This window comes from Gymnogyps californianus, chromosome 4, assembly GCF_018139145.2.
Source record: "Gymnogyps californianus isolate 813 chromosome 4, ASM1813914v2, whole genome shotgun sequence".
Classification (NCBI taxonomy): Eukaryota; Metazoa; Chordata; class Aves; order Accipitriformes; family Cathartidae; genus Gymnogyps; species Gymnogyps californianus.
Window position 1 is genome coordinate 71307148 of NC_059474.1, and position 23871 is coordinate 71331018.

The following is a 23871-nucleotide window of genomic DNA, read 5'->3' on the forward strand; positions in this document are numbered from 1 at the left end:
TAAATCAGCACCTCGCTGCGCATGCAAGGATGTGATTTCAAGGGTGGTGACACTGCCAGTTCAGTCTGTACCCACGGGCATGTGTTGTCCTTAGGCATGGAGCGGGCAGGCTTCTGGGTGGTGTGGTGACGGCCCTGCTGGAAACTCGCTCGGAAACTTCTGATGGAGCTCATCAGGAGGAGGCTTGTGAGGAAGGCACCATTCCCCTTTTGTCAAATGGCAAAACACTTTCACCCCAGAGAGCCTCTGAGTAGGCTCCTCTCATGGCAGCCATGCGAATGAAAGACCGCAGGTAAAGGCTACTGTGAAAAACACCCACCACATTTTTCCTTTGTAACTACTTTGACTTACTTCTTTCAGATGTGAAAGAAAGAGCTGACAGAGAATGCCTTCCCTTCTCATAAATGAGATTTCAATACCTGAAGAAGTTGACAGTGTCCCTCTCTATCTTATATTCTGACATTGTGGAAGGCTTCAACTTAACCCTGGTAGTTAAGCTGTAATTGTCTGAACTGAGCCAGGGGGAAGCTGGTGAAAAGTGACACACGTATCTTTTTTTTTTTTTTTTTTTAAATGTCACTCATCCAATTGGCTTTTAACAAGAACACTCTCCAGGCCGTCTCTAGAAGGACCTGTCTGCTAACGGGCATATATCACAAAGTTCTTGATCACCTCCTCTTCCCAGGCTTTTCATTGTTTGTTAAGGAGCATTGATGTGCTGTGAGATTCTCTCATTACAGTAATTCCTGTGTGTTGGACTAAAAAGTCCTCATGGGAGCAACCCCATACAGGCTGAGAGACGGGCTAGGTGATCTTCTCCATCTCTGCCTTCTGTGATTCTGTCGTTCCTACATGACGCTTCTCTAAACAGTGCCCTTAGAGAGCACTCCTGGCGGTAAAGCTCTAAAACGCCGGGATTATCCAAGGAGAGCCTTTTTAGCTCAAAGTACATCACATAATAGAAAGTGTAGACAGCTTAACCAAAGCAGCGGTTTTGCAGTCTAAGCATCTGGTGCGTACTCAGGGGACTGTGGCTTGACTCCCATCATCTGCCAATCAGGTCATGACTTGGCACAGCAAGTTTTTGGGATCGCGGCGCATTGCTCTTCGGAGCTGTCACCATCCTGAAGAGCCGCCCCAGGAGAGCGGGCTGCTGAGCAGCCTTTTACCCTGGCGCGTGCTCAGATGGCTGGACCAGTGCCTCGGCACAGAAGGGCTCCACACCTTCTCGAGTTCTCCCACTTGTGGGAAATCTGCAGGCTTTCTCCCTGCTGAGGGGTCTCCTGTTTACCGCCGAACTTTGCTTCCTTTAGTGGATTCAGCAATGAGCTAGCGCTGGTAGTGTCTCACGTCGGCGCAGCCCGAGAGGCACTGCACCTCCTCCAGCAAGCAGCCGAAAGCAGCCGGCTACGGCCAGCCTCGGCCCCTGTCTCAGCATCGTCCCTTAAATCTTCCGACGGCGACCGAGCCTTGCTCTGGCACTGCAGAGGTGCCTGCAATGAGGGGCCGAATGTGTGCCTGGTGGTGTGTAGCACTCAAATTACACCTGACAAAGAGGAAGCAGCTTGCTGAAGGGGGAGCGCACAGCTGTCAGCTCCCGACAGCCATGACAGATTCACGGGGCTCTGCCGCTCCATCTCACCCAGCTCTGGAAATAAGGAGAGGCTTGTCTCAGGATCCAGAAAAGCTGGCACTGGCTGGGCCACAGCAAATCCCTCGTTTTTAGCCAAGAAGCCTGCTCTCCTTCTCCTGCCTGCTCCTTAACCTATGTTTTTAGTAACAATGCTCAAAGGAAGCGGGAGTCAAACAGAACAGAGACATTTCTTTCTTTGCTTCCTTGTTCTGTTCTGAGTAAGATTTTTGCCTGTTGGTTTGTTCAGGTGCATGCAGACCAGGAATACAATTCTGGGCTTTTTTTGGAGAAAATGTATTCTCTCAGGATGTCACTAGAGTATGCTGGCACTGTAGCTCCCTGGATCCCAGCTGCCTTGCTGGGGTCAGGGCAGTCTGGTGAAATCAGAGGAACTGTTGTCGTTCTGGCCGTACGGGTGCAGATGCTGAGGCATGAGGCAGGGAAGCAATTTGTCCAAAACCCAGATTGTGAATGCATCAGGCTGCCAAACCCCAGCCTTACAACTAGCCTTCTCCTGTGTAGGGTTAATAAAAACAAATTCTGCACACTTCCTAAGACTACGTCCACCTAACTACCCCTTCTCCACTAGTTAATGACCTGTCTGGAGGCAAAGAATTCAGTCTGTTCTTGTGAGACCAGTCAGCTGTAGGCAGGGTGGCACCCCTGGCTTTTTGCTTGAAAGAAAACAGGTTAATCTTATTTAGACTAACAAAGTTGCTTTTTTTGGTATCAACAGCATGCAAGACTCTAAGGCCGCAGTACTTCCTTACACAGCTATTGACAGAACACTTTGTATCCCAAGGAGCTCTTCAAAGAGGGACGACTTGTTTACATTTACTCCTTTTTGATTTTGCTTCATAAACATACATAGCTGTCCTCTCACTGAGCAGAGAGAGGTGTGCTCCAGCTTACTCGGATTACTTGGACCATACAAAGCATTCCCAAAGCTGAGATGAAATGCAAACAGCCAGCTAGCCATCACTCGAGAGAAAATGATAAGATAGAGTAAGAAAGCACTTATTAACAGAAAACAAGAGCTGTTTTTACATCCTGCCTTTTCATTATCTCAGTAGAGAATGGTCCTGGGTCATGTTCATGCCTTAACTGTGATGAAGTAGTGATGAACTGTGATGCCTGATCCTTCAGTGTACCACGCAGCTTTGCTAATACGGTCCAGTGCTTTACAAAACGCCGTGTGAAGCTTGTACGATCAGGCCATACAAACGAGACGCTGCAGAACAGCTCCCCACGAGTCATGGTTTGCTCCAAGGCCTTGTCTTCCCTGGGCTTCTGTGGTGGTGGTTGCTTTTTTCCACCTGCTGGGTGACTGAACCAAGCAAGGCAGCGTGACTTGTTCGGGCACACAGCTGGCATCATCTCACAGTACCACAGGCCCCTTAGGTGTTTGCCCGGTGTGCTGACGCTGTGGGCCATCCACCAGTATATCACCACTGACTTCGTGAGAGAGACCTTAGAGGTGTGAGTTTCCATACCCAGGTTAATTTTTAACCATTTCAACTTTTAGCACAAAAGTGACCTCAGTAAATTCTTCCCGAGAAACATATTTCTGTGAGACTGAGGCATTAGGTGAGGCTGCAGCCGAGGTGCCCTGTGCTCGCCCAGCGCTGGAGAGGTGTGCTCAGGAGCCATGAGAGCATCAGGCAAAATGGCACTTAAAAACATCAAGGATAGGCAAGACTGAAAGAAAAGGATTCTCTGTCTGTTCACTTGCCCTGGAATTGGTGCTGTAACCTGTGTCTAGATTTTTTAATGGAAAAGAAAACCTCTGTTGGATGCGTGTTCTCTTTTGTGATTTATCTCTTTTGAAATGGATCCAACAACTGTTAAAATTTCTGAAAGCTTCAGCGGAGGAGGAGATCTCTGTGCTCCTTCAGCAACCCTTCACATGCATGCGGTCCCCAGCTCTCCCTCCTCAGATTTCTCCCCCTCCCACCTACTCCTCATGAGCACGAGCTTTGGGAATGGGAACGGGATGTATCAATTCAGTATTATCCCAGCAAGAGAAGAGCGTCCTCTATTCCTATTTTTAGCTCAGTGGGTGCACCCTGCCTGCCATGAACTCAGTACAGTGAAGTGTTTAATTCAGCCTCCTCGCTCATTTAAAAGAAGGCTGTTGAGCACTCTGACCACCACAGCTCCACTTTTACAGCTGGCCGTAAATTTCCGAGTGTGCAGTGATATCTTTAGCTTTGACTCCAGAGATTTCCTGTTGAGCTGCAAGATGCAATCCTGCAAGCGTGCTAAAGCTAAATATACCCTCTCGGGCTGACACGCAGCCAAACAAACAAGGGCAGTGTCAACACGAGTTTTTTCCAGTGCTGAACGGGTTGAGTTATTTTGGAGGAGGTGGGGCCTAGTTCAATTAATTAGGCAATTAAGTTTGTTTTGGCATTTAAATAATCTTTGGACCTCTTTCTGCGCTAATCTTGTTTGTATTCCCATAGAAAAGACCGTGTGACCTACGGTGCAGCACTGCACTCTGCACTCAGCTTTGACTACCGAGTCCATTGTGGATGAAGGTTTTCATCCTGTAGGCAATGACTTTGGCTTCAGAAAAACGTTGTAGCTTTTCACTTGTACTAGTCAGCACGGCCACAGCCTTTAAGAAAGAAGAGGAAATTAATTTTGAAGCAGTCTAAGGTTAGTGAGGGAAAATAACAGTAAAAACATATAAATGAGACACACAACACTGGCTTGTTTCTCTTCCTAGCGCCAGTGCCAAACTGGTGCCACACACTCGAAGTGATTCTTCCGAGTACAAGCTTGAGAACAGGAATATCTTTGCTTCCTGAATTTTTAGAGGTGATTTTATTATGATGTGGCTGTTAACAGTCAACGCGCTCCTCTTCGTTTCACGTAAGATATAGGATGTATTTTTAGGCCATAAGAAAATGTTTTGAGGGGAGGGAAAAAGCTAATTAGTCTTTCAGGTTGTGTACCTTGATTTCGCCATTGTAAATCTTTGGTCATTTCCTCTTGTAAGCAGACGTGTCCATGCCCAGCACCTGCTGAAGATGCAGCAGGCCTTCCTCATCTGCAGCTGCATTTGGCTGTTGATCTGTGTGAGCATGGTGCTGTTTGCTTTTCAGAAGGGAGGTTGCTACCAGGTGAGCTTTAACTAAGGCTGTTGCTGCACTTACAGTCACTGCGGAGAGCTACAGGACAGAGGTTCCCACTCTGCTGTGAGGAGGAACAACAGGAAGGCAGGGGCGCTCCAGGAGCTCCCTGTACCACTTCCCCCAGCAGCTTTTGAAGGCTTGGGGCTCTGCCTTGGCTCCTGTCTTTGCTGGTTTTAGTGGCTAGCCAAAGAAGCTGGAGTTTGCTGCAGGATTGTTTCTGAAGAGTCAGGGAGAGGAAGAATGGGTTTTATTTATGGTTGTCTTTTTCCTAGGCATCGTCGCTATACCATTCTTCGGGTGGTGCTGTGTTTATGTTTTTTAAGAGAGAAATGTCTCATCATAAGCAGTGAGAACACATACTACTACCTCAGCTCAGAGTAACAGATGATTTTGGAAGGAAGCCAGCAAAGAAAACATGCCACTTACAGTTAAATAAAGATAATAATGCTAATTGATGAGTATAGGGCAACAATACACATTGCTAATGTGTTGTACTTGTTAAGGAGCTGATTTTTTTGCAGTGACAAACTGAATGCTGAAATCTGCCAATTCTGTTACAATTTGGAGTTGTCTGACAAAGTTAGGCACATATCACCGTGCTGGCTAAGAATCACAAACCTTTTTATCAAGCTGAACTGTCTTACTAGGGTGCACAGTTATTCAGATAACAGTACGGTGAGCACTGCAGTTAAGTTGCTGGAGATGTCCATGAGGTATAAGCAGCACAGCGCTCGGGAGTCCTGACGCTTCTGCCAGTGGTGTGGCCTTCCTGCCTTGCTGCTGGGCTTCTCACAGAGGAAATTCCCCAGATCACACCCTGAACATTGTCCATCTCTAGCAGTCCCTAATCTGTCTTGGAGAAGAGGTCTGACAGCTTTGGAAGGAACTGGAGTCAGCCCACTGAAAGCACAGTGACTCAGTGAATATTAGCTTGGCATTTTTCTAAAGGCAAAACCCCCACTGTATTTCATTCACAGACAAATGGCTTTCAGAACATGGGTAAAGTCTTTCTGTCTTTGTGCCTATCTGTGATAACGTTTCCTTATCAGCATCTTCTGCTACCTGTTTCCCAGAACTTGTTGGTAGCCAGTCCCTTTTGGTGAAGCCCAGGAAGATGCCAGCACAGGGAGGGACAGTGAAGCTGGTGGACACCACAGTTGCCAGTCTGTGTTGCAGATGATATCTCAGTGTTACATGTGTGTTTTCATGCATAATATCTAGAAAATCAGGTCTGGGGTCATTAGGTTGAAGTCCAGTGAAAATTCAACAAAATGTTTCCACACAAAGGATACAGTTCAGCATTTTCAGTGGGCTGCCGTGGAGGTGCCTGAATGCTTTGATTTTTGGACACTGAGAAGCAGACGCGAGTCTGCAGAGACTCACAAAAATTGTGACACTCCTAGCAGTCATGAATGCATCTTTTATTTGAAACATTATGAACCTAGCTTACCAGCTGGAATATGGCACAGGAATCTCACCTCACTTGGTTTTTAGGGGAATATTTGATTACCGAGTTTGCTAACTAAGTAACAGTGCTGCTGAAAACAGTGACCCAGACCTGTTAAACCTGTCTTAAGTAAGAGTCATGATTCATTTAGGTGCTTTCTAGTATGTTCTCAGCTTATTGCAGTGTTGTAGGTAGTTTTGGAGGAAAAGATTTTTAAGATGCTAATGACAGAGTTACAGCTACAACCTAAGGGGAGGGGGAGCTAAACAAAAGAAGGATTCATTAGAGAACAAAAGAAGCACTGGAGGCTTTGAACCTAGGAGTCTCCCACACATTAACTAGGTGTACTGCCAATGTGCTACAGATGTGCGTTACATGAACACATAAGGTAATGATATGTCTACAAAGGGCTGAATGCATCTGTTTGATGTTTTGTAGTGAATTATATTTAAGCAGGTGGGAAGCTGCAAACTCCCCAGTCCCTCCATATGTCAGAAATAAGATATTAAGAGGTCCAAAGATATCTTCTGCAGTTTTTGTAGAATCGCAGCTGATGGCCACACCATGTGTTGGTAAATTGGAGCCCTGCTCTGCCGTTGGGAAGTACAGCCCGTGGTTTCACAGAGGCACCGACTGCTTTTCTTTGTGAAGGATTTGAAGTATCAGCTCTCTGGGCAAAGTCTTTTGAATACAGGCAAAGGATAAAGTAGCTGGAAGGAAGGAGGCAATCCGTATCACTGAGGATTTCAGGGGCTCTCTCTTTTCATGCCTTGCCAGGTGAATACTGGAGGGATGCTCAGAGGGGAGCTGAGAGAGGAGAGCCCCGCTGGGCTGAAGTGCCCTCTGGAGCAGCCCTGCAGAGGCAGTGCTGGGCGCCCCACGTTCAGGACAGGGCACGCACAGAGCTCTCAGCCAGCCCCTGCTTCCCTGAATACCACTGAATCAGCCTGGGGAGTAGGGGGTGTACATGGCACCAATTTCCAAGAAGACTGTGCAGTTGTACTCAAAATAATTGGGCCTGCAAATCAGGATTTAGTCACTGAAATGTGGCTGCTGTGCCTGTAACCCAGGGTGTGGCAGACAGAAGCCCAAGCTGAGTTATTTACACCACAAAGATGTATTACAGGAGTTTGCCTGACAGCCTGGTTTGTGCTGCACTGCAGAAAATGAAATTACATCCGTATCCAGGACTCAGACCCACTTGTGATCAGGATTGGGAGTTACACTAGCTTAACTGTAGTTTCTCTTGTTCTTTCCAAGGAGAACACAGCTGGGAGCCATGGATAAGATGTGGCTTTTGCTCGTGATTTCTACAACAGTGAGGTTGGACCTGTAGTAGGATGGGGCCGAGGAGATCTCAAGGGAAGCAAGAAAGGGGATGGGATTCTTGCAGCTGCAGAAAGATCAGGGTCAGAATGAAAGTACATTACAGATACCTATTTGTCTGTAGAGATGCAACCAAAATACTCCATTAAAAATCAAGTTCTTCAGATTTAGATTTGTTTAGATCTAGGTGCATCTGTATAGTTTTTCTCGTGCTGTTCCATCTTTCACTATTGCGCATTGGTTTCTCATTGAGCATTTGAATATAAAAGGTATTGAGGCTGGCTACGAAGATCTTTAATTGTAGGTTGTTCCCTTTTTCACTGCACATTATGAAAAAAATGTAGTAAGGAAATGTGAATACTGGGCTAGAGGAGGTCACCAATAATCTATGCACCTGCCAATCCCATTAGCTCCTTTGGATTTTGCACCTTAGGGGCCTAAAGGAAATACGGCCTAAAAATAGCCGTCCAACTTATGAAAAGGAGTCAGCCAAACCTTCCTTCAGCTGAGCCGCAGCTGCCTGAGCATTTTGAGCAGCGGTAATAGAAAGCTGCAGTATGGAAGCTCTTTCCTTTTCTCAGGAGACTTGATTTTACAAAGGATAAAGAATGATGGATGAGATATCTGCCCTGTTTTCAGTTAAATAACTTCTAATACCACCTAAGAGGAAGCAGAGAGATTCTGTCATCCCATCAGCATTTTAGACACGTGCAGAGCACAGCCTTGGTTTGGTGGCTGGGATTTTCAGAGTCACCAGTACTCTGCCACTTACTGTTATTTTTTCAGATCAACATGTAGCTTTGCATTGGCACTCTGGGACACAGTCAAATTCACAGTGATGGTAGGGCTAATGGTTATAGTAATGAAGGGCGTCATTCTTTGCAAACAGGGTTGGTTTTTTTTTTCTTAATAACTTCAACAGGACTTTTTTGAGGTTTGCATTTTTCTATGCCAGGTCCTCTTTAAGTTATTGAGATAATGAAATTATAAGGATGAAAGTGGGGGCAGGGGGAACCCAACTCAAAGGCTGCAAAATAATTGCTGCATTTTTTCAAAAGAAGTCTGTAGTCTTCATTCACGTTAGTGATAGCTCAAACAAGGCACCGCAGTTGAGTGGCAACTGCACCAATTAGCAGTGCTGCTGTTGGTTTGTGAATTGCATGTGAAATGTAGAATTTGTCCAGAAGTGCTAATGCAAATTGCTCAACAAAAATGTGCCCTCTGTGTCAAGTCTTTTCACTTGTTCTGACACACTGATGTCTTCCCAGATTTCTCTGATCGGCAGATCCCTCTCTCAGTTGACAGCTACCAGAGCTCATAACGTAATGGAAATATTTCTTGTTGCCATTAGCTGTGTTTCTGCAAAGAGGGCTACAAGCTACTGCTGGGACCGGTTACTTGCTATACAACATAATTTTGACTTTTATTTATAGGGTGTTGGACTTCACATTTCTAGAGTTAAATGTTAAAAGCCCAGTAAATGTCTAAGATTTTACCTGCACAGAAGTTCAAAGACCTGGTTATCTGCCACGACAGTAATTTGGTCACTTTGCATGTGTTCAGCATCCTCTGTTATTGTATATGGTGATAACCTTTGTGCCTTACCGTATGAGGCTGAGTTACAATTGCCGTGGGAACTGTAACTTAGCATTTCCTGACTTTTTCAGCATACAATATCTCATCCTAATATTGCGTCCTTTAAAAGAAGAAGAAGTGGAGCAATGGCACATGGAAATGTTGGTGTTCTCTCATCTACAGAATATAAAATAGCATCTTTAGCTGTATGCAGATTTAAGTTGTAACTGCCTGCGCTGTGGTGGGTAGCACCTCTGAGTCGCAGTCACAGTTTAGGAGTCCCATTGTGCTAGGCTCCCTGCAGATGCAGGATGTAAATATATTTCCTTCCCCCCAAATACTTCCAGCCTAAGTGTAAGATAAGAGATAACACAGGGAGACAAACACACCAGGGAGTACAAGGAAACAGAAGAGACTGCTGGACATCATGGAGACAGGAATTTCTACAAACTTCTACAAATGTAACTATGCTGGGGGCAGAGTTCAGGGTCAGATTTGTATGATTTTGAGAATCTCTTCCCAAAAATGAAATCCAGCAGGGAGGAAAGCGTGAAGGCACTTCTAGCTAAAATGTAACATGTGGAAAAGAGTGGACCGTGATGGGGTGATGGAAAGTCTCAGCAGTGAATGAGAGATGATGTGTGAGGTGGCATGTGCTGCAGCTGGATTTGAGAGCAGGGGAGGGGGCTGAAATCCAAAAGAAGGGGAAACCAAGAGAGGGTTGCAAAGAGAGAGATGGCACAGTCAAGATGACAGGCAAAGAAAAACGACCTGGGCAGCAGCACTCCGTCTGTCTGCAAGCAGGGTAGGATTGCAACCATCAGGGTGCAAGGCGATGAGAGCCTGGCTGTGGACTCTGTAGGGAGGTTTGAGGCAGAGATGACAACCAGGTTATGGGCTGAGTGACAGGCAAGTGATGGTGTTGTCCACGGGGACTGAAGAAACAGGAAGGAGAGGAGACCTAGGGAGTCGGATGAGAGCCTACTTTGAGCTTGAGCTGACAGATATCCACAAGATGATTCCAGAGGCAGGGCGTGAATTTAGTCAGAACAGATGGGAACTGGCCGGGGACAGAGAGGTAGCTGCTGGTGTAGATAAGGTCCTTGAATGTGTACGGAGAGTGAGCTTGCTCAGGGATATGATGAGAGGGAAAGGAGACGAGGGACGAGGACACAGACCCACAGAACGGCGGTGGGTGGAAAGGTGAGTAGTGACGAACTAGTCCGAGTAACACTGAGCAAGCAACTGAAGGTGTTGGAGTCAAGTAGGAGCACTGGGAAAGGAGGACCAGATTTCCAGCGGAGTGTGGTCAGCGGCACCAGAAGCAGCTGACAGGCTATGGCAGCGAGCCTCGCGTAATAGTGCAGAGCTGCAGCCAGACAAAGGATATTAGAGAGACTGTGATACTGGTTTCTGCGACAGGTGAGAAGTGAAAGCCTGTTTGGAAAAGAATCTATGTTGGAGATGGAGACTAAATTCGGTCTAAATCATATAAATCATAGGCAGCACACTCGATAAGCTTAGAGATGTCAGTGGGAAGAGAGAGAGGGTGAGAGCTGGAGAGTCACTTGGAGTTAAGGGTTGTTTAGATTTTATTTTTTTTTAAAAAAGCATGAAGATAAAGCATGCTTGTGCTGTGAGGGGAAGGAGCGAGAAGAGAGCAAGATATAAAGAAGAAGGAGGCAGATAGGGGCAAGAGAGATGAGAAGACAGGATGCAGAGAGGTCGCCAGGACAAGCAGAAGGGCTGGGGACCACTGATGAGGCCACCACCTCTGTGGCCAGGAGGGGAGAGCCGGGCAGGACGCGAAGGAAAGCAAGCGGGGGGAGAGGGAGATTATGTCTTGCTTTGTTAAGTCTCTCATGGGAGAGATCAACACAATTCTGTGCAAAGACCAGTCTCCAGTGAAGGCAGGGCTTGAGGAGTGAGTCAAAGGCTGCAAAAAGGCAGCTGGGATTGCAGCTATGAGGGCCAGTTAAGCTGGCAAACATGAGTATGCATTAGGAAGATGGCAGGATAGAAGGAGGCAAAAAAGCATTCATGGTGTGGAGGAAGGGGGGAAAAAAAAAGGAAGTTTAAAGCTTAAGAGATAAGTAATTGTCTCAGAAGAGGTATCAAGGATATCCAGAAAGCCTCAGACAGCGTGAATAAGGGCTTCATCAGCAAAGGAAGCTATGCCTTAGAGACCTGGAAGTCTAGGGATAAAGTCAGTACTGCCAAAAGCCGAACTGAGTGAGGCCTTGCAAAAGAAATTAATTCAATAGTGGAGTTTTCCTTAGCTATATAAATAAAGGAGACCTCAGAGGGAAGGGAGGAACCATGCAGTGAAGAGCATGTCAAGGTTAAAGACAACCTAGGCATAGCCCAAATCAGAATACCTTGTCTCAGTTTTCACTAGGGCTAATGAGATTGAATGTCACAGCAAAGGCCAGGTGGCTGATGGAAACACAAAGACCATGTCCAAGGTGGAAGAAAAAAGCGTTTCAAGTACTGGAAGTAGGTGATCTGGGTAGCCTGGATTTAAGGATGTTAAAAGAACTGGCTCGTGAAATCATAGACCTGGCATGCCATCCCAGCCACCTCAGCTTATCAGCAGCTAGTTATTTGAAACCACAGCAAAGATAATGTGGCTTTGCTGGGCAGCTGCAGTGGAAGACCACTTCCCTTGGTCTTGCCGGCTACCTTTTGGAAACATTTGGCTCTCTATTTTAGACAGAAGTACCACCTGCAGACAGGCTGCATGGACAAGTGCCTGCAACCAAAGACAAGGGAGTTATTCCAGCTCTTTGAAGTTGGTGTCAGACAGGGGAAGATCATGGAATTTATGCATGAGTTTGTACAGATGACCATTCCTCATAAGCACCAATGCATCTGCTTTGGTGCTTTTATCAGTCACATTTATCATCTGCCAGAGCCCACCAGAAAACTGAGGTACTGCATGTAACGTGGCACGCTCTCCCTCTGTGTTTCTTATGGGCATGAGGCAGAAAGAAGTCCTCACTTCACCCAAGTCCTCCTGGTGTGCGATCTTCCTGCCATGAGGGCACGATGTGAATAAGCTAGAAAAGAGTAGTATTAAAGGAACAGTTGTGCTCTGCAGATCGTTCACTTGCAAAGCGAGTTGTGCCAGGAAATACCGATAAAGATAATGCAGCTTTACTGTGAGCACCGGGGACGTGGCATATGTACTCCCTGACCCCTCACCGCATTTCTGCCAGGCCAGAAGCCAGCAACAGAGTCAGTGACGGTGCAGGGGAGGTCCCTGGAGGCATGCAGAAAGAGGGCTACTTTGTAAGAGCCCCAAACCTTTGCTCTAAATTTTTCTGTGGATTTTTTTTGCCTTGGCAGAAGCAACGACATGGGGCGATTGCAGCCTCTTCCCAATTTTTGAGGTAAGGTGCCTTCTGCATATGGGAAGGAGAGCATATGGCCCACTGTGTTTATTTCTCAGCCAGGATTCTTTCAGGCTTGGCAAATTACATGCTGCTTGCTGAGGAGCAACACAAGTGCCAAGTTTGAATTTCTAAAAATGAAAGGGATTTCATTTATCGCGGCGCACAGAAAAGGATCTGAAAAACGCCCTTAAGTGTGAAAAATACCTTTTGTTTATGCTCAAACAAAACAACCAAGGGGAAATTTAACAAAATTTCACCTAGTGTAAAAAAAAAAAATCTCTGCAATCGTCCGCAGGAGACTTCAGGCAACTTCTGCCAGGCATGAGCTAGAGCCAGGCTCCGTGAAATACCTCAACAACCAGCGAGCTCCATGGGGTACAAGGTGATAATGTGGTACAGGCTTGGGCCATTAGAAGGAAAGGGGCTGCCTGGTAATAGGTTAGAGTTTGCTGCTAGAGAGCTCCATTAGAGCATCTTTTCCTCATACTTTTGCTTTTTCCAGGCCCCACATTTTTCCCTGTGTGTGCTAGAAGCTTTTCTTTCTCTTATAGCATTTATTTTTATTGTGTCATTTTCCCTCTGTTCCCCCTTTTCATTGGCCCTGTGCGACTGTTTGTTTAAACCATTCGCCTGCTTTCATCTTCCATTTTTCTTCTCTCCCCGTTCCCGGGGGCTCTCTAGCCGTGATTATCATTACGCTTCACATTAGCTTTCTTCCCTCCTGCTCCAGGATGGACTCGAACGGGGCATTGATTAAAGCTAAAACCTTTAACAGGAGAATTTCTGTCAGGCACCGGCTTCAGGGTCCAGCGGCCTCCATGAGCTCAGCTCTCACTCCGCTCTGCTCCTGGACCAGCTTCCGAAGCCCCAGGATATTTGACAAGACAGGGCCAAGCTGGCACTGAGAGGGCAGTCGCAGCTCCTCTGGAGTGGCCTCATTTGTACCTTTGAAAGTCCTCGGCTATGCCTGTGGTAGAAGGCAGCGGGGACAGGGTGTGGAAAAGCTATTGTGTGGGCTGGTTTTTCAACTCCCTCCTCCTGCCTTTTGTTCCCTGAAGGTTGCTGCTTGCTTTCAGAGTGGTAGGGCGCGCTGTGAAATGCCATGATGGCACAGCTCCACGCAGCAGTCTTTGAGGGGAGTAATTACAGCCTTCATCATATGCATAAAATAGAAGGTTGGGCACTTCGGTGTTTCTTCAAATCCTCGCCCTCCTTCCCTCCCTGCCGCCAGCCCTGCTCAGGGGCCAGAGCTCAGAAACCGGTGCTGTGGCTGTGGGCAGGCGTTGGAGAGCCCACGGCTGCAGAGGCTGTGCCAAGAGGCCAGTTAGGGGCTGGCTTTGCGGCACGTCGGCAGGCCCCTCAGACCTCTTGCCCCAAGACACTAATGCCAGGTGGCTGCTTTTCAGGGAAAGGAGGGCTGCTCCATACTCCTGCAGGGTGGGAGCTGGACGTGGGAGTAACCTCTGAGTAACTGATGGGCTGTAAAACCGCACCCGGGCTTGCCTCACAGAAACTTGTCTGTGCAGCCGTTCCCTCTTCAGGTCAAATTAATGCCTTGCTTAACCCCATTAGTTCACTCTCGCAAGAAAATTATGTAAAATACCGTTTCACTGGACCATGAACACTGGTGCAAATGGCTCAAGAGCAGGTGATATTGCAGAGCGGGAAGATTCATTCCCGTTGCAGGGGCTAGGTGGGAGCATCAGAAGCTGGCCCGGCTGCCTCACAGACCTGCCAGAGTCTCAAGGGCTCTGTGCCTGCTCAGGTCTCAGCTCCTCTGGGCTGGCTGGTAGCACACTCACTAGCCCCTGCCATACACAGCATGTAAGGGGCATATCCATGCGGACTTGCCCAGGACCACGAGGTTCACGTTCCATAGGAGACCGAGCAGGTACTAGGTGATAGCCACAGCCTTGCGAGAGGCTCTGCTTGAGCCACGACTTGTAACTCATTAAAGCAAGTACGAAGAGCTCATCTTAATTTTACACTTCACAAATATTTTTGTATTTGTATACTTATTTCTCCCTTTTTTTAAAAGATGTATGTAAAGAGGCTATTTTGGGTTTAATTTGGGCTGATCCTTTTTTTTCCTCCTAAAAATAGTAAGACCAATAAAAAATGGCAATTACAAGGAAACTAGTTATTTGAGATAAATGAACACTTCTCCCTCAGCGCACAAACCCAACCATTATACCATTACACTCCGTACCTTGGAACTAGCTGGTGAAACTGAGGATAAACAAAACTGAAAAGCAGGAGTGATTTCCCCTGCAAAGGTTTCTTTCTTGGGGGAGGGGAGAAAACGCCAGAGTTGTTATTTGTAAAAGAGGAAATGAGCCTGCTTTAATTACGCTGGTTGAAGTTCAATAGCATTCTGTTGAAACGCTGGATTTCTGAATCCCACCAGCGGTGCTCAGGATTTGTGGAGTCAAACCACCGTGCTGAAGCAGAAGTGGGTGCGTGGGGAGGCAGGGCTTCAGGTGCCACCCAGTAAAACGATGACCCCTTCTGCCTCATAGTCTTTGAGATGAACTTCTGACAGTCTTTAGCTCTTAAATGGGTATTAGAAAAACAGTTGCTCATTTTAGAACCCTTTGTTATCTACTTCGTCACCAGCAATGAAGAAATTAGTCCCTCTGATGAACAAACAAAAATACACAGAAGTGATAGTCTGACAGATCCTGTTTGTTCTGTGGAAAGAATAAACTGTATCGAAAACAGGGGGAGGAGAGATGCAGGCGAAGGGAGGTGAAAGGAAAACAAATTGGCTGCATGCAGAGGTCTGGTGTCAAACGTCAGAGGGATCTTGTTCGCTCAGATACTATATGAAAGACCATGGCAACCGGGGGCCCGGGGAGAGAGGGGAGGTTTGTAGCCCCTCCCTGAGACTGGATGAGAGAGGAAATAGGTGAAGCAATCCGCTCTGCAGAGCCTGCTGTCGGAGTTGTAAACCGGCACATTCCGTCCCTTCGTCCTGTACGCTGGCTCTTTCAAGGCAAAAAAAAAAAAAAAAAAAAAAAAAAGAGTCTGAAATGAATGGATTTGTAATTCCCTTAGTCTGTCAGATGGTACCATTCTGCGAAAGGTGGCTTTGCTTTGGGCAGCCTGATTTAGAGAGAGGATTAAGATCCCTGCCAGACACAATAAGTAACAACATTACAAGGAATTTAATAGAAATATTTCTGGGGGAATATAGGAACGTGCTTTCAGGCTGCTCTGAAAACACTGGGGAGAGATGATGTTTTACTGTGACATAGTATATGGAAATGGAGTAATATTTTTGATCCCAGTAATAGGTTGGAGACCCCCTTTTTAAACACATATATACACCACACACATACACATGCACGCAGCACCTAAGAGCCCCAAGATAAAGGAGTAGTGCCTGTCAGCCTGGCACCAGCCTGGTGCAGGAGGGCCAGTTGCCTCTGCGGGTGCCAGGGAGCAGCAGCTCAGCTCAGAGCTGTGCAGGGGTAAGGGCAGACAGCGCTGTTCTATCTTGTACTTTGCAGGCCATTCAAGCGCGCCACTAGGTTGTGTTTATCCAGAAAGGCTGTCATCCTTGAAGACATCAAAAGGTGGAGATCTGCCATTTCTGATGAGTAATGAAGTCATAGTGTAAAAATTTGATTCTTCTTTCTGATTTGAATCTGTCTTCAGCTTCCAGCCCTTGTATCTGGTTTTGCCTTCTTCACTGGATAAAAGAACTCTTTAAAGGATTTCTTCCCCCGTGAAGGTATTTTTATACACCATGGTCAAAGCATCTCTCAGTTTTCTTTGTGGTAAGCTAAATGGATTGAGCTCTTTAAGTCACTCACTGGCAGACACTTTCTGCCTCAAATAATTTTTGTATCTTCTTTTTCTGCTCTGACTCTGAAATGTAGACATCTGATTGTATACATTTTTCTAGTATCATTCTTCTAATGCAGTATGCAGGATAAGCCACCTCCTGGCTTCTATTTGCTCTTCCGCTCTTTGTATATTCAAGGATTGCATTAGTTCACATACCACAGAACGGCACAGCGAGCTCATGTCTGATTGTCCGTTTTGCACATTAAGACCCTGCTTTCAAGTCTCTGCTTCCCTCAGCTTTTTGGGAAACGCTTTGTTTTCCCAGATGTGGAATACCCATCCTCTGTCGATTACTGCCAGCAGGTGCCTGGAACAGCCCCCTTTTCCTGGGGGTCCCGCTCTGCCCCCCGGCCTTCAGCAGGAGCCAAGCCAGCTCATCATGTCCAAGGGCTCTGATCATCAGGCTGTGCACGGAGGGCCGATGAGTAGGCTTGGCCGGTCCTTGCCTGCGCTTACCCGCACCCAGCTGCCCAGCTCTCGGGGCATCAGCTGGTGGTCGTTCTGCTTGTCCTGAAAGAAAATTGTGTGATTGCTTTTAGCTATAGTTGGGAGATTGAATGACATACAGAAGGAATAAATCACTGCATGATAAGGAAGAGGCATATAAGATTTGAGACAAAGAGAAATACCTTTTCCACTCCCCTTTGTTCTCTTTTTAAAGTCACTTATGTTTAATGTGCATAACTGTACATATAGGCATACACATCACCCCTGAACTCCTGCGGAGGATCCCCTCACTCCAGTAGATCCCTGGAAATACACTGGGAGGACACAGGATTTATGCTCCTATCGCTTAACTAAGATCAGACTATCAACAGAGGTACAACTTGCACGTAGGCATTAACTAAGCAGCCAGATCCCTACAAAAGTTCATCTTACTGGGTGCTCTGCAACTATAAAAACCTGTCCAGACATGTTATGCTGGTCATTTGGAAATTGTGGCTCTTTTTTGGCTCAGCGAATGGCAGCTTGGCTCTTTTCAATACCTGGTTTTGCTCCCAGGGGCCGAGCACTCGATTCTGTCCTTGGGCTGCTTTAAAAGCGGGTGGCTGAGGATGCAGAGACAGGAGGGGTCCCCGCAGGGTCCCTGGGAGGCTTAGCCAGGGCCAGCCCATGTGTTTGAACTCACTCTGTGGCACGGCTGAGTCAGGGGACCTCGCATAACCAGCCTCTCGGCTTCGCATGCCCCTTGGTGAGGACCTCACGGCGGAGCTACAGCTTTGCTGTTCCCAACTCAACGAGCCACCGTTGTCAGGAGAGAGCTGTTTGCAGCCTGTGAGTAGCACACAGTGGCTTTGGGTGTTGTTGAAAAGAGCCAGAGTGAAAAATCAGAAGCCACATGGTACCGTCTTCCCAGATGTAACAGGCCGATGAGAGACAGGCTGAGAATACAGCACGTTTCCCATTCCAGGACATCTTGTCACTCTTTTCAGGGACTACACGCCTATGCTTATACAGGGCACCCCTGTGTGCACGTGCCCACACGCACACGAGCACAGGGCCCCGGGGGAAGGAGCTGGGTTGTCCCCTTGCTGCTGCGGATTCCCGGGGGATCCCTTGGGAGCGGTGGCAGCCTGAGTCACACGGTGAGTCAGGCTGTGGGCATGGGCTGCTGGGTACCAGCGCTGGCAGCTGTGCAGCCAGGAGCTGGTTAGCCAGGGTGCTGATGAGGGTGTCCAGAGAGCGAAGAGGCAGCAGTGCCGGTTGGTGGAGAAAGGAAAACGCAGATGCGGAGGCAGGACAGAGGGTGTAGGAAGGAGAAAGGGATGGCAGGGAATGAGGAGGAGGAGGAGCAGGAGGTCTAGGGGCAGGAAGGCTCAGAGTGCAGGAGGAGGATGAGGGAGCTGGCAGGCAGCGCAGGAGCAAAGAGCATTGTCAGTGAAGCTTGGATCAGTTTGATTTTGAAGCTCTGTAACTGTGTAAGTGCTGCGCTTAGCCTGAGTTGCTTGACTTGGTGCTTGGCTCCTGTGGTGAGACCGCATCTGGGCCTGGAGCAGGCATGGTTTGTAAGAGGCAGCTGTGTAGAGCCCAGCATTGCTTCTTTCATCACCAGTTCCTAGCCACATGCATGTACCCCTCAGCCCACTTCCAGGTTTCATCTCCGTGCAGGACCTCCAGAGGGAAGAGTGGAAGGGGGGTGGGAGTGCACACCCGTGGCTGGGTAGCTGAAGCATGTGGCCCTGTGCCGCTGCCAGACCGGGGCAGGGCCTTACAACCCCCCCAGAGAGGTTAATAGCAGCAGTGCCGGGCGGCAGAGGTGCTCTTGGTAAAGAGCTCTGCTCCCAGGTGCTAGGGAGCATTTTCCTGCCTGCGGAGACCTTTTGCCTGGGCTGTGCTCCTGTTTTCGAGACACACAACCCAGGGCTGCTCCCGGTGATGTCAGCGGGGCCTTTCATCATTGGTTGGGAAGAGCTTTCGCCAAAAAAAATGGAAAGGAGAAGAAACATTCCAGGCAGGAGGGTGGTGTTCTGGCTTGATGAAGAAAGCCTGGCTTTAAACCTGCTATTAAAACTGGAAACAGGAAGTTTTCACTATGAGTAGGTAAACTCTTGCACCTTGAAATGACTAAACACACAACGCTGGAAGTAACACCTTTGTGCTAATCTTCGCATTTCCTCCAGCTGCCGCACAGTGCACGGGGCTCATGTCAGCTGGCGGGGCTCCTTTCAAAGCTTTCTTCCTTTTTAAACTCTGAAATTAACTTATCATGTAATACGATACAGAATAGAGTGCCTTCTGCAGCATTACCGTGGGGCGAATGTGTCCCTCAGCCGTACCCGTGCGTGCATAAGAGCCAGGACAGTAGTTCTGTATTAAGATTGTTTTGAAGGCGATTCAGTGAGGACTTGGGCTGCAGCCCCAAAGGCAGCTGTGCGCTGAGGCTCGGCAGAGGAAGCTCCGAGTGATGTCACTTCACAGCATGCCCTTTGGCTCCCGGGTTTTTTCCCCCCCCTTTTCTTTTTCCTTGTAGTGGCTGCAGCAAAGGCTCCATTATTTGGCAGCGTGGCACTGCTTTTGTCTATAAATGGAAGCAGTTGGCCCGTCTCCCAGTATAACACAAGATAGTCCTGTGCATCAGTTATGCAATCTGTAGCTTGATGACTTCATCAGAAGTCGGGGGAGGGCCAGGGGGTGGTAGGAAAAAGCCTTTACCGTCAGCTCTGCTGGAGACAGCTGATGTCTGTGTCCCCCCCAAAGCAAAGAAAGCGGGAGCTCAGTGACAGGGGTGGGTGAAGGGGCTCGGTGCAAGAGCAGCTGAGGGATCATTGGCGGGTGCGTTTCCCTGACCCCGGCTGGGGGAAGCCCCAGCAGCTGCCGCAGCCCTCGCCCTTACGGTGCTGCAGGGACCACGCTTGACCAGGTTGTAAAGTGCAGCATGAGACGGGACCGGGGGAGAAGTGGAAAGAGGAGCGGGGAGGGAACTTTCAAGTCAGGGCAGATGTTAAAAAGAGAAAGAACCTAAATATCAGAGAGCTGTACCTTTCAGCAGAGAGCCCTTCAGGGAATATCTGTGCAAAGTAGAGATGTGGACAAATTGTATTTTCTTGTTATTTCCTCAGAAGGGTCCTTGAAAACCTGACCTTCATGCAGAAAGGCGGATCCTGATTTCCCAAGCTACACTCAAGCATTGATTTTAACCCTTTCATTGACTGGGTTGGGGTGGGTGTCATAAGATTACTTTTCTATACGTTCCAAATCATGCAGTAATTGACATAACTCAAACCGTCAATGAAGCAGATGAATCTAACCTCACCCTGGCATGCTTTGCACAAAGGATCCTAAAGTGATATAGGTCCTTTCCATCAACTTAGTGTTTTTCAATGAGTACCCTTCTCTATAAAACAATTGAAGATGTTCTAATGAGTAAATGTTAAGGCCAGTCCTGCCAAGCAAGCAGCACTCTGCGATGCTTACTCTGGCTTACTTAGCCCAGCAGAGGTGAAGAGCACTGGTATCACCACAAGCTGGTATGTGCTAGTGGCTTTCCCAATACTTGATAAAAGGTGGTCCTGCCCTGTAGAGCAACTCTTGCACAGTTTTTTGTCTTACGGGAAGCCAGCCTGAGCTAACCACAGTGTTACTCATCTCTCCCTCACCAGGCAGTCCCTGTGCATCCCAGCCCACGGTGCAGAGAGCTGGGTGCTGATGAAGTGCTGGGTGCGCGACAGTGAGGGCAGGCTGCCCGGCGGTGAGTGTAAGCAGTGCCCAGGCAGGGTAGAGTGTGCGGAGCCAGCCCCACAGTGAGGGGTGCCGGCTTGGGGGCTCCGGGTCTCCCAGGCTGGCTGAGCACAGGCTGCGAGCGTGACCCAGGGCAAGTCCCTGCTGTGGTTCCCCCTCCGGGACAGGGAGCAGTGCTGCTCTGTCGCAGGGGCAACATGCGCCGGGGACTGCGAGGCGCTCAGGTACTATCATGTGGAAGGTAGATGGGAGAAAAGAGAAAATCCTTAAGCTCTTTTACACCAAGGAGTACCCGGAATAAGGACTGGGGAAACAGTGCTACGCCTGCTGCTTTGTAATCAACCCCCCCAAATCGTCCTTTTTTTAAATACGGCCCTAGCTGGCCATCTGTTCTTGAGCAAGGCTCCCTCCGTCGTGGTGACGGGAGGCACCGGGTTGCTGTAAGCTTCGTTTTCCCCCGGCAGCGGGAGAGCCTCGTGTTACAGCGCTGCTGAACACGCCGGGAGGCTCGGAGGGACCCCCCCGCTTCGCGGCAGCTCGGCGGGCGGTTTTTAAGACGCGAGCGCTGGGTACCGCTCCGGCCCCCCGTGAACGCTCCCCGCCGTCCCACGCCCGCTCCGTTGCTGCCCGCGGGGGGGGGGGGGGTGGGGGGGGGTGGGAGTCGGAGTCCCGCCGCTCCCCGGCCCCCTCGCCCGCACCGGGGAGAGGCCGGTCCCGCTCCCCCGGGCCGGTGCCTGCGCCGCGCCGGTCCCCCCGCCGGGCGGGCCGGGCCGCGGGCGGGCAGCGACACCTGCCGGCGGGAGGCGGCGCCGGTGGCCGCAGCCTCCCCGGGCACGGCGGCAGCACCGGGGAGCCGGGGTCGTCACGGGGCTTGGGTAAAAACGCGGCCCTCCGCCGGGAGAGAGGCGTGCTGCTCGCCGCCGGCTGGGAGGGCTCGCCGCCGGCTGGGAGGGCTCGCCGGCCCCCTCACAGCCCCCGGCTGGCGCCTGGTGGAGGGCCGGCGGAGAGAGGAGGTTTTTGAGGTTTACCCCCGGCCTTCTATCGCTTCATTTCCCCCGCACTAAAAGGCAGCAAACTGGATTAGAAACATAAAGAAGAGAGCAGGGTGGGTTTAGGAGAAGGTGTCTGTGGCATGACGCGCCCTGCATCCTTTCAGCTACACGCTTTTGGTCCGTTGCTGCGGGATGGAATTCGTAAATAAACACATGATGTGGTTAAATGCTGAGATTCTGGTGCAATATAGGGGGAATTAATGCTGCCAGCTCCCACTGTTTGTTGCGTGCACCTAAAACCTCGTCTCCTCAATCCAGAGGACTGTGTGAAACTGCCCTTACGGAGAAAGGGAAACGGAAAGGGAGAGAAAATATACTTGTCTCCATGATGAGGGAGAAAAAGGTTAGAAAAACATGACTCTTGAAGCTACATATCCTGAATGAAAATAAACCTAGTACACAACTTTATTAATGAATTGTAAAGTGCTCTTGCTTTATCTGAGGGAGCTTTGAACTCCAGTAGAGAAGAGGAACCTGCTACCTGCTCCCTGTGGGGAACAGCCCATGGCTTGGTCACAAGCCACAAGCATCTTTCTGAGGACTCTTACTTTTTTCAAGCTCCAGTCTTCACCCACAGACTCAATGCTTCTTGTTAATGAGCCATAATTTCCCTCGCCCATGGAGCACCCTGAGTAACGAGGCCTTCTCTCTCTCTTTCCACAGGAGCAGCATCAAGTGGGATTGTCTCGGACCACAGGGCCTATGCAGCCTTCTGTCCCACCGGGCTCCAGCAGCGTGGTCACAGGCACAAGCTCTGGGGGTCCCTTCCTGGGAAACCAACCTCAAGCGGCCATCATGAAGCAGATGCTGATCGAGCAGAGAGCCCAGCTCCATGTGATAGAGCAGCAGAAACAACAGTTTCTAAGAGAGCAAAGGCAGCAGCAGCAGATCCTAGCAGAGCAGGTACAGTATCCGTTTGTCTCGGGCACTGGAGTGCACGCTGGTATGAGAGCACGAGCGCTAGAGACAGTGCAACACCAGCCCTTCCTTTTATATTTGGTAATTCTCTCTCTGTGGCTCCTATCGTGGTATTTCAGCAATGGTTATCAAAGAAGAAGTAATCTGCCTCAGTTTTACCATTAGCTTGGCAAATATCACCCATGTTCCCAGCAGTGGGCTTGACAGTCACATGGGATTTTAGACACTGGAAAAGTTGGCTCTTAACCTGGTATCTCATGGTGCATTTACGCTGGCAGAAGCAGACTCTGCTACAGTTACAGTTGCTGGTGCTCTCCCCTACCTCTGACTATGGTCTTGCACTGGCAAAAGCTATGTACAGCCATGCAGTGATCTGGGACAAAGAATTGACATTGGTTGACACTAACCTAGCAAAGAAAAAAAGTTAGTATTTACCCAGATCAGTTCCTTAATCTGGTTTATCACATACCAGTACCAGCAATTATGTTAGCGCAAGGGAGAGGCAGCATCAAGGGGAGAACCAGAGGCTGAAGTGGGAGAACAGTAAAACCACCTCTCGCAGTGGTAGTGCGGAACTGCTGCATTGGAGCCTGTCACCTGGTTTCTGGAGCTCTCGGGCTTTGCAATACAGATGTTAAATTACCTGGTCTGAATGGGGATGTCTTATGCATGTTTAACTCAGCTGTAGTTTAAAAGCAACCCAGGAGAAAGTCAGTGGAAAGTCACACTGTTCAGTTCCTATGAGCTCATACCCAAGTTTAAACTTGCAATCCCCTAACATTACCTAGATAATGTTCTGATAGGTCAGTAGTTGCTTTAAGCTTGGCTTCATCTCTCTTGCTGGGAAAATACAGTTTAAGACCTGGAGTTTGCTTTAATTTGCGTTAGAACTTGTGCATGTTGTATAACCACAAATACTGATAGCCTTCCCGCCTTCTCATGGTCCTCCTGAGAAACAGAAAAATTCATCCCCAATGAACAGGAAGGATGGTCGTAGAAATATTCAGGATAAAGATGCATGAATTGGTTCAGGGGTGAACAAGTACGGAAGAGTGAGGATGCAGTAATGTTTCCCTGTCATGGATTAGGCTAATTCAAGTGCATAAACCCAAGAGCCAGTCACTGACTTGGCTCCTGAAGGCAAGCCTGAAAGTGCTGAAAAACCATAAGGCTGAGGCTGTCAAGTATGCTGGCACAGATGAAAAGTGATGAAGTCACAGTCCTCAGGCTCTTAGCTTTTGGGTGTTTTGTGCCTAACGAGGTTCCCTTTATTTTTTTTATAGTTTGTAACATATATTTACCAATATAGGGATTAGTACTTGCTTCTTTCCCATCTTTGCCGTTCTCTTACCTT

At 48.6% G+C, this 23871-nt stretch overlaps 1 protein-coding gene across 1 annotated transcript in view; it reads left to right on the top strand.

Annotated features, from left to right (window-relative positions):
* The window catches only part of MAML3 (mastermind like transcriptional coactivator 3), a 249411-nt gene that overhangs the window by 220042 nt on the left and 5498 nt on the right, over positions 1 to 23871 (top strand). Inside the window, exon 3 of the mRNA XM_050896598.1 lies at positions 22263 to 22502. Coding sequence (XP_050752555.1) covers positions 22263 to 22502 — 240 coding nt within the window. The remainder of the gene's footprint in view (positions 1 to 22262; positions 22503 to 23871) is intronic.